A 10,948-nucleotide genomic window follows, 5' to 3' on the forward strand; every position below is an offset into this window, starting at 1 on the left:
AATTTTAAATTTAAATCTCAATCAAAATTAATTATAAAAAAGATAATTATTTATTATTTATTATTATATATCAATTATTAGTTGCCAATTATTTATTGAGTAATCTAAAATAAAAATATTTAATAAAAATAATTATTAAATTATCTTTAAATATAAAATAATGATATCATTTTTTAATTATAATTAAAATTATAAATACTACCTTAAAAATTAATAAGATACATTTTATGATTCAATCTCTTAATTCCTTTGCTAAATATGACTTCAAACTATAAAATTTTATTTTAAAATTAAATTAAAAGAAATAAATATATAATAATAAAAAATTTAAATATATTCTATAATTATTTTCATTTTATTTTTCGATTCATAATATATTATAATTTAAAAAAAACTATTAAGAAAATATGGTATGCGTTGATTTTAATAATAATAATAATAATAACAATAACAATAATAATAAAAAACAAAAGTTGAATAAAATATCATAGTTTAGGTGAGGAGTCAATTAATGGTGAACTTGACTTACACATGACACATCTGCTCTGGTGGAGTCCGTTCATTTTACGTAAGCTGTAGCTGTGCCGTGTTGTAACTGAGTATTTCTCCATCATTTGTATTCTTTTACATTTTACTTGTGCGGCCAAAGGAGCGAGAGCGACAACTGCCTATCCAATTGTCCTGTTGTCTAAACTATTCTTATCAATTGAATTTGATTAATTAATTTTAATTTTCAAAACTGATTTTTTAGTATTTTATAAATAAATTGTAAAATAATATTAAAAATTAAATAAATTATTTAATTATTTTATTTGTAAAATTGTTAATATTTTTTGTAGTATAAAATAGTCATTAAATTTTATTTCATATAAAACTAAAAATAAAAACGTTTTAGTATAGTTATATATAAAAATTTAATTAACATAAAATAATTTTTTTTAATTTTGTAAAAAATTATACAATAAGAATAAAAGATGAGCAAGGAGTTAAATGTTAAAATATTTACTTATAATAGATAATACTATAAAAAAAACTCGATACAATAGTTTCAATTATTTTTTTAATTGGATCATTGGCAAAAATGATCACGTAAACTGATTGTTATATTACATGGTGATGTGTTAGATCATTTTGTTAATATTAGAAAAAAAACAAAAACAAAATTTCCTTGAAAATGACCTGATCAACTAGTCAGGTTGCTTGATCTTTGACGGATCAATTTCTTGTTCAATCATGGATTTTACTTAGATATTATTAACTTAAAATACAAATATGTAATTCATATGACCATGTATTTAACCCGATTTAGCGTTGGGATCACCGATTTACCGGGCAAACTCAGCTGGGTTGAATAACATTGATCTAAATTGTCTTCCTCTAATTTTGGTTAATAACAATGATCTAAACTTACATCCACTAATTTTCAGGTAAAAATTACACATGGGAAAAACCAGGTATTTGCATTAGAGACTGACATCATCGTGAAAGCCCCAAGTCCAGGAATTTGTTTTGTCATCTCTAACAAGGTGTCCAATGAATATAAAAAGACTATACACAGAGCATTCCAACTTTATGAATTCCTTTGCACAATTCTGCTCCGTAGAAATGTTAAAACCAGCGTCAGCTTGTAACCTGTTTATAACTTTACAACTTTCTAATGAAGGTGTTCCAAGTTCTCAGAAGTTCTTTCCAGATGAACACATACTCGCCGTTACTTCTCGGAGGGAATGATGACAGCAGAGAATGCTGGTCAAAGGATAGCTGTGATTGTAACTCTACTCCAATGAGAATTCCTCAAGCCATATTAACACTTCATTCCTCTTTGATCCGACCAACCATAAATGGATAAAGAGAATTTGTCAGTCCTTATGATGAAAAATATGAAAAACAGATGGTTCCAGCAACGATAATTTCTTAATTAACAATTTAACATGACCAAACTTGTACCCACCATCACTGAGACAGTCTTACCAACTGAACCAATCTTTGCTGGCCAAAAGCATGCCATATCGGTGTTAACTGTTAAATAATTCATTTGTGTAAAGAAACACATTTTAAATTTGAATTTCATATATTAATTAATGGCTTATTAGCTTATATGGGCCAGAAAACTATAAATACCTCCTTGTAGAGATAGAGAGTCTATTTAGATTCTGAGTTGAGAAGAAAATGAGGAGTACAGAGAATTTTTTTTTTCTTTGGAGAAAAGTAAATCTCAGGAAAGAAAATACTGGATTTCCATATATTCCCAGTTATCACAGCATTTCACATTTCATAAATTAGATGCATTATGCAGCCAACAATTTTTCAGTTATCCTATCTATTTCTGTTATTTTTCACATTGCATCGCTGTAAATCAATGTTTCTCAGGAAAGAACTATCCTGCTATCAAAGTAATTAGCTTTTCCATTTACTTAGAAGAATCAAAACTAAGATTGTTGATATCAGATTTCACTGAAAATGGTAGAACTAATCTGAGCAGGAGAAACAAAGGAAATGAACTTCACGACAGGCAAGAACTATATCATACCATTGTAAAGCTCCATGTTCTGCCTGGATCATTATAGCGGGCAAGTAAACAACCTATCATAGGTTTAAGGCCATCTTTGACAAGACTTGAGCGTAGTACTTTCTCTTTCTCACGAACCATATTATCAGTTGGTTTTCCACTGAACTTTAGCACTGCAGCAATGCCTCCTTCCACCTTCCTCAAGCTAATTTTCTCTTCATTAGGATCAGGTAAACTGGTGAAAGATACATGATTGTTTCTTAACCACTCATATTATGAAGAGAAATCATTGAATTTCATTCCCAAGTAAAATTCTATCGCAGCAGGATATTTCCAATAAATCAGTAATTGTTGCATAAGTTTGAACTTTAGGAGCTCTAAAAAATTAATGAGTTCACCTGCTAAATTCTTTCTCCAAAGGAAGAACTATTTGGATGGACACTTTTGACAACTCAACATCATTTGCCTGAGTGAATACTGGCATAGTCATTGGTATTTTTTCCTTTGTCGAATTCTTTCCAAAGATATACCTAGAAAAATGGCATCGATTATCTATAGATACTAAGGGAAGGAGAAAAAAAGTGTTATTGAATTGGATTCCAACAGATACTCACCCAGCAACATCATTGAATCCAGTTGAGCCAGACAATTTATCTCCTCTTGTTTCTACCACAATAAATGGGGCATACTTTCTTACCTGTAAAACCATTGATATACAGTCAGAGTTATGTCATTCTTTGAGAAGCATACAATTTAGCTTCAGAATAATCAAGGAAAAGCTACTGCTATCATTTACTAATCATTAAAAAAAATGTAGCTATTTAGTTAAGGGCAAGCAAATTACTTGGTCAATGGAAAAAGTGATAGAATTCAGCAGGACAGTTGCCACTTTAATATTTGCTGGTCATATTTTACTTCTTTAGTTTAATCACTTCGCACAGAGCAACCATCCTAGCAGCACATTTCACTATAGCTGGAAGTTTCATCAGGCTATCCTCTTTCAATGTTCTTCCTCGCTTATGATATGATTTCATCTTGACCTCTTCTATATTTAAAATTACAGCATTACGCATATTGCTTTGGACCTATAAGTTAAGTGTTGTATTTTTGTGTGATCATCCTTACCAATGAACTGGAATTCTAGCAAACCAACCCAATTTCCCAGTAAAAAGAAAAAACAAGGAGAAATGTTTTGATTTCATAACTCACCCATAACTCCAACCAAAACAACTGGGATAACAGTTTTTATTTGTGTATAACTAAGATAATAGTAAGAGCATATAACGGTAAACTGACCAACCATTGCTCCAGGATAAGGCAGACAAACCTCATAACTAGCAGTCCTTTTCAGAATCTGATATTTGGGTGTTTCCAAGTCAGGAGTCTTGTAAATCCTCAACTACGAAAAATCATAACCTACATATCAGGATTGGCAACAAATTTCATCTGCAATGGCCTTTCATGCAAATAAGGAACCCATACCTGCTTAAACACATCCCACAAACCTTCAAGTGAAAAGTACTCATTATTCTTTATGGAATCCCAGAAGTCCTACAGATTAAATAGGAATAAATCAAATAATATTTCATCCCTGTACACACTCTAAAGCATCTTTCTTTCCATTTTTAAGAGGGAAATAGATTACCAAATGGCTGCAGAATTTCCCAGTGTCTGGGTTAATTCCCATGACAGAGGTTCCTGTAAAGATTAATTCTGGTTTCCATGGAAGAAGCGTGAACTTCATCACCATAGTCCACCTCGTAGTAATCTCATAAGGTCCTGTCTATAGCAAGTACTTCAATCAACCGAGCCAGGCCAATAGGCAAAGCAATATTTGCAATCAGTGGACATTGAAATGAAAAAAGTTGTTTTTCCTTTTCTTTCTCCTTTCCACATTTAGGTATATGATTTATCTATTCCAAATGGTCAGAAAATTTTTCTGCTACAGAGACTTAAAACAATGGCAGCCTACAGAGCCAAAGAAATGCGACAAATCAAGCTTGGAGTCGACAAGTTAGGAGCTCGAGATAGGAATTGGAACCCGATGCTTAAAGGATCATTAAAAAATTTTAAAGGGGAAAACAACAATGTGGTATTGGGACTTCAAAGATGAAATTTTCAATCGAGTAAGTACCATCTCTAGAGATAAATTGAAACAAATAGCACATTGAAATTACACCTCAATATCCACAACCCAAATTTCTACGAATGATGATCATATCAATCTAACAAGAAAAACCAATGACTAAGAAAAACGAAAATCAAAGTTACAATTTACAAACCTGTTTGACCCAGTGCAAGAAGAACTGAGGCCTGAAGAGAACCTTTAAGAGAGCAATGTTAAAGAGGTAGCCACTTATACTGTCATGCTTAGTTATGGGGTCCCTGAACTTCACAAGCTCATCGTACGCCGTCCTATCAATGCCCTGATCATCAAAGAGATGTGGAAGGTCATCATACAAGAAGTCTACCAACTGTTTAACGTCAACCGCCGTTGTTTCTGCAGATGGGCTCTGCTCCACCAGGCTCAGCCTAAGGGCCCACTTCGAGCTCCGAGACCCAGAGGTTCTCACTGCTAAGTTTCTTGTCCCGAAGTTCTTGCTGAGTCGTCGGCAGGTGACGCTAGCGGTGGGGATTGGACGGAGGATTTGGAGGGAAAGTTGAGCGGTGGCCATTAGTTGCTGGTGTTGGTTATTACGTGGCACTGGTTTGTGCTAAATAGCAGGAAAATGTGTGGTTATGATTGGTTCAAGCTTGAAGAGCATGTTAGCTGTATCGCCGTTTAATATCCAGAAGAGCTACTAACTGGTCCACGGCCTAATGACATTGAAAAGTCCAGCTTCAGCATTGACTACCCAAGCCTCAGAGGAAGTCCAGCCCCAGCACTCGTCTAGTTAATATGTGCAGAAATTAGTTTCTCTATAAATATGTTAAATGTGCAACATCCCAATCTAATCCGATCAAATTCTACGAGGGTGTTTAATTTGATTAATTATTTTTATTTTAAATTAAAATATATTTTTTGATTTATATGTTAATTTAAAAATAAATAATTAATTATTTAATAAAATTATTTAAAAGTAACTTTTAAATAATTTAACTTTTGATCCGAAGAAGTTTTTTAAAAGGGAGTGTTTTTTTTAAGATTTAAAAAATTTAAATTTATGTTTAGAATAATATATTATTTTGTAAAGTTAAATTTTTAAAAATATTCAAAAACTCTATTTTTCAACCTATTAAATTAGCAGGTTAAGAAAATTTTCTTTTTATAATCTCTAAATGTCTTAAAAAAAATTTCTTCTTCTTTTCAAATATTAAAAAATTATAAAGGTTTAGAAATCATGAAAAAAACTTACTTTAAAAATCATTAAGTTACCTCTCCTCAAATAAAGTTTAAGTGTTTAGTTAAAAACTGTTTAAGAGTAATTTAATTTGTTAAAGTGATAAAGAATGATATATATTTGAATATGATGGTTGTAAAAATAAGACAATCTTGATATTTTTAATAATTATTAGGGTAATATTACTTTTTACCTAATTAAAATATAATTTTAAAAAATATATATAAGTCATAAGTAAATGATATCTTACCTATTTTAATTATTTTTTTAATTTATAAAGTAAATTAAATATTAATCTACTATAATTTAATAATACATAATAATATATAAAATTTACTTTACAGGCGGTTAATTGCCCAATCTTCTTAATCGGAGATTTCAATCAATTTTAAATGTTGCATGTAAGAGCAATGGACAATTTTATTCTATCGATAGGAATAATTTTCGCTGCTTTGTTAACAGCCTCAATCTTGCGGGTTTACACCTCCATGGAAAAAGATATACATGGAGAAACTCACAGCCACTCGCAATTCTATTCCACAGAACCCTGCTTCTCTTCCCAGGATTATATTTTCTCATGCTCTAGCAATGTTGCAGATTGGCAAAGAAAGGGTTTTTTTAGGACTAAAGATTTTCTTGATTGGACGTAACCTTTGGGATTCACTTGCTTGGTGCTTGTGCAATTTAGTCATTGTTGATGCAGGTTATTTTTGTTGGTGGAAGTTATTGGATCATCCCGCTGTTCCTTTCTGTTTCTCCCAAGCTAGATTGCTAAAATACTATGGGCGCTGCTAATGGACGTTGCAGATTTCGGAATGCGGTCTTATTCTTATCTCTTTGGACCTTAAGCTCTTCCATATTGCGAATTTCCTTGACAATTGGCACGGTTTCTTTGTTATATGCTGCGGCTCTTGTTATTTTGTCTCGTTTGAGATTTTATTTTGAGCTTTTGACTCTTGTTTTTAGACTTTCAAGTGCTACATTCTTAGTGCGGCTTAGGTTGTATTTCCTTAGTAGCAAGTTTTTTTCACTTGGCATATAAGTTCTAGATTTGGGTGTACGGGGATGGTCCAATCACTATAAATTCTTAAAAAATCTGTAGTATGTAGAATCTCTAAAGTTGAAACCCCTTTCCTTGCAAGTCGACAATAAAGATCACAGATAGCTTTCCATCAGCAAATCAAGGCACACTTACCAATATTACACATCTTAATTTGTCGGCATTGATTCATGTTCTTGATTTACACACGTAGAGATGCCATGTAGGCTTCAAGTGGCATTCTGCTTCACGTGCCCTACACAATCCTTGGGCGTCCTGCCACACCTCTCCACGGGCATTACTTCAGTCCCACCTCATTCTTCGCCTTTTCTTCTCTTTATATAACCTGTCCCCTCTACTCATTTGGTGCCTCAACGATCCTCTCACATAAAGCTGATCAGTTTCCACTTAGTTAGAGCGAGATGGAGAGCATGAGTCACATTTCAATGCTGATTTTAACTTCACAGTTCAACGATGCTTATCAGAGTGTGCGTGGAGATGATAATGTTCCTTTTGGGTTTGTAGATTCAAAGGCATTGATCAAAGGCGATGGTCATGGTGGCTATGATTATGCCCTAGCTGAAGCCCTGGAAGGTGATGGAGATGATGACGATGATGACGATGGAGGTTACGACTATGCTCCTGCCGCTTAAGGGATGCCAAAACCCTAGATCTTGAAAACCCTAAAATTAACCCTACTGAAGTTTGCATCGGTCTTGGTAATCATACTAGTATTAGAATATTAACCTAGTTAATTTGATGGAGATTATCATTTAGTATTTTCTGTATACTAAAAATAGTGCTTTTATATGCTCTCATATATGCTGAGTCTTTTACTAATCATAAGAAATGGATCACATTTATATTTGTATCTTGTAATTCACAATTAGATGTATAATATTACTGCTATCAAGACTGAATTTATAGCTCTTCCCTTTTTATAAACCCCTCATACTTATCAAGACTGAATTTGTGATGGAGATGATAAACCTTTACTGCTCATTCATTTGTCCATGAGCATAATTTTATTAGCTTTCCATGATAGTTAAGTTGTTTCTATTTATATATATATATATATATATATATATATATATATATTTGTTGATCATGAGCTAATAAGCCTATGCTGATTATGAATTTGTTGCTACTAGCTAAAGCAGCTTAAGTATTCCACTAAAGTATGACTTTTAGTTCCATGAATGATTTTGGAGTCTGCGTGATATATTTAAAAATTCAAAGCATATATGCCACTGTCGGATAAGATATTAACAAGTAATGCTCCTTGACAATTAATTTTTAAGGTCTGAACTGATAATAGGATATTTTAAAAGTGATAGTCAGCTATGCATTCTTTAATTATTACGTTAATTAATTAATCAATTATAATTATAATTTAATTTTGATTGCTGTCAACGGTAAAGTTGCTACATGTGATATTATTAGGGAGACTCATTTAATCTACATTTAAACTTTCAACTTTCAAGTATTGTATGAAATCATTTTTATATTATTACACAAACAACTAGAAGTCCCTCTTCCCTCCTAATAATCCCTGGCTGTGCCAATTAGCAAGGATCACTTTAGTCCGCCATCGGATTATATACATAAAAACAGATAAGAATTAATTCTTATAAACATGTCATAATTAGTGAATTCATTCTAAAAATTCATATTCATTAGATGTGAGATTTTCAAATATCAAAAAACAAGATGTGAAACATCTGTAATATGGATTAATTAATTGATCAAATAGTTCTGACTTTGGACCATGTTGTTCGAGGAACTAGACTTATCACAATTAATGATTTGTGATAGTCCTGAGATCTAAAGAGCTCTTAGATGGATGCCACACGGATTGGATCACTGGAATGAGCTCGTACAACTTTTGCTGGACGATCACTGGGCTTGAATACATTTCTCAGGCTAAAGGGATCTTTGTGGGTAGGTAGAGATTTACAAGAAAAGAGACAATAAAATATTTCGTTTATAAAAAAAAAATTACAAGAAAAGCGTCAATTGAAGATTCCTTGCTTAGCATTCCAATAGCCAAGTTAGTGACAATGTTTAAGGGAAAAATAAACGACACTAAAGAAGAGTAAATGCAAGAGAGTATGTATGTAAAGTAAATAGGTCATTAAATATTCTATACTTATACCCATATAGTATTATCTAATCAATAGAAAAGTGTCAAGTGACCTGTTAGAGCAAACAAACAATTGTAAATATTATGGAAGTGGTGCATGCTCTGTGCAGAGTACTGTTTATTGCGCTTATAAGTAGTAGTTGTCATTGTTATGCTTTGGGATGTTAGTGATGGTTACTTTGAGATTTAGGTTTCACTAGAGTAGTTATGTCAGTGCTCTAATTAGGAGATTTTTAAATTACTTAATATTTAATGTGTTCAGTCAGTTATTTAGTGTTTTCAGTCTGCTTAAAATAATTTGATGTTCAAGGTATTCAAACTAGGAGTTCTAGGGTACACATTAAAAGAGAATAGGGGGATAGGTTGTAACATCCCTACATGCATGGTTCTATATATTTCACTATTCCGGTGACCGGTGTTGGTCCGAACAGTTAAGAGGATTAAAGACCATATTTAAGTCCTCTATAAAAGCCATGAATGAAAATAAATAGCCATTTCATGATGATGAAATGCAAACTTAGAAAACAAAGCATAAAAGGTTAAATGAGCCGGGGTCACAGGAATGGGTGACCGTACGGGAAAGTGACTACGAGGTCAGTTGTAACCCTAATTTCATACGGAACATTGTGACACCGCAGTCCTAGGAATTATTGTGAAGCTAGTGGGAATGAAAAAACCACAGGAAAAAGTTGAGAATTAGGTTAAATAATTAGATCAGGGTTTAGGAAGCAATACAAAGTTATTAGAAAATCGGATCAGACCGGCAAAAGGCAAATTGGTTAATTCACCCTTAGAGGTGACTTATGGCCTAAATGTCCACTAAAATGTAGGAAATTAAATTTATGAAAATTAAATTTAAAGTGAAGAAGTTATGGAAAGAAAAGAAAAAGAAAATGAAAAAAATTCAAAAAGAAAAAGTATTATGACATAATAGGTGACATAAGCATGACACAATAATTATAATTATTAATTATTGAAATTGTGGATAAATACACACAAACTAAAAGTCAAATAAACAAATTAAAAAGAAAAAAAAATATTTCTTCTTCTCTTCTTCCTTTTGCCGTGGCTTCCCTCTCTCTCCTTTCTCATTTAGTTCCTCCATTAAAGCTTAGTTTAACCATTTCAAAACCCTAAAATTAACCATAATTGCCCTTACTTTCTTAAGTAAACCTTGTTTTTGAACCTTGGTAAAACTATTGACAACAAAAAGAAGAGGAAAGAAAGGAGATTGGAGAAGGAAGAAATTCAACAAAAAATGTTAGTGATAAATCTTTCAATTTCTATATATATTCATGTTTAGGTAATTGAATTAAGTTAGAAATTGTTGTAAATGAAACAAAAATGATGTGTTAGGGAATCCTATGAAATTTGGCAGCCATGTGGACATGAGGGTAATGTTGTATTTTAATGCAATTAACCTTATATACAAGTTCAATTAAGTAAGTGAAAATGATTGGTATACTTTAATTTCATAAATTGAATCACTTGAGGAATTAGGGTTCTTGACCCTTAGGGAAATTTGGGGAAAAAATTGGGGGTTTTTGAAATTGATGCAATTTGACCTAATTGAAACTCAATTTGGTCAATTGGTGGGAATTAGAGTATGATTGAATGATTGAATAAAAAATGAAATTGTGAATGATGAAGACCAATTCTGGACAGCCTGACCATGGTCCACTTAAAGGACCAAAATTGAAATTCTGTTACTCCAATTGGTGTGAGGTCGATTGGAGATAAAAATTAAGACATAATGCAATAATTTTTATGTTAAAACCCTACCCTAAAAATGACCATAAGCTAGTGTAAAATGAAGTTAAATCCGGATTAGGCACACTGTCACTGTACATAAATGACCATATGAACAGTGCTTGTTCAAATTATCATAACTTGGTATAGAAAGGTCCAAACCATTG

General features: G+C 32.1%; 1 protein-coding gene across 1 annotated transcript; it reads right to left on the reverse strand.

Moving 5' to 3' along the window:
* Positions 1-1,441: 1,441 nt before the first annotated feature.
* LOC110638321 (uncharacterized) lies at positions 1,442-5,260 on the reverse strand. The gene is made up of 8 exons (XM_021788839.2): positions 4,792-5,260; positions 4,155-4,292; positions 3,992-4,060; positions 3,837-3,908; positions 3,124-3,206; positions 2,908-3,039; positions 2,531-2,744; positions 1,442-1,820 (listed from the first exon to the last, which is right to left on the reverse strand). Exons 1-8 carry the CDS (start codon positions 5,182-5,184, stop codon positions 1,776-1,778), a joined length of 1,146 nt encoding a protein of 381 aa, XP_021644531.2. The 5' UTR covers positions 5,185-5,260; the 3' UTR covers positions 1,442-1,775.
* Between the last annotated feature and the right edge of the window lie 5,688 nt (positions 5,261-10,948).

This window comes from Hevea brasiliensis, chromosome 13 (assembly GCF_030052815.1).
Source record: "Hevea brasiliensis isolate MT/VB/25A 57/8 chromosome 13, ASM3005281v1, whole genome shotgun sequence".
NCBI lineage: Eukaryota > Viridiplantae > Streptophyta > Magnoliopsida > Malpighiales > Euphorbiaceae > Hevea > Hevea brasiliensis.

Coding starts and splice junctions, on each gene's coding strand:
- LOC110638321 (XM_021788839.2), bottom strand. CDS start 5,184: ATGGCCACCGCTCAACTTTCCCTCCAAATCCTCCGTCCAATCCCCACC. Junction 3,207..3,836: donor AAAGGACTGCTAGTTATGAG/GTTTGTCTGCCT, acceptor ATGGTTTTACAG/GTAAGAAAGTATGCCCCATT. Junction 3,040..3,123: donor GGATTCAATGATGTTGCTGG/GTGAGTATCTGT, acceptor CCATTTTTCTAG/GTATATCTTTGGAAAGAATT.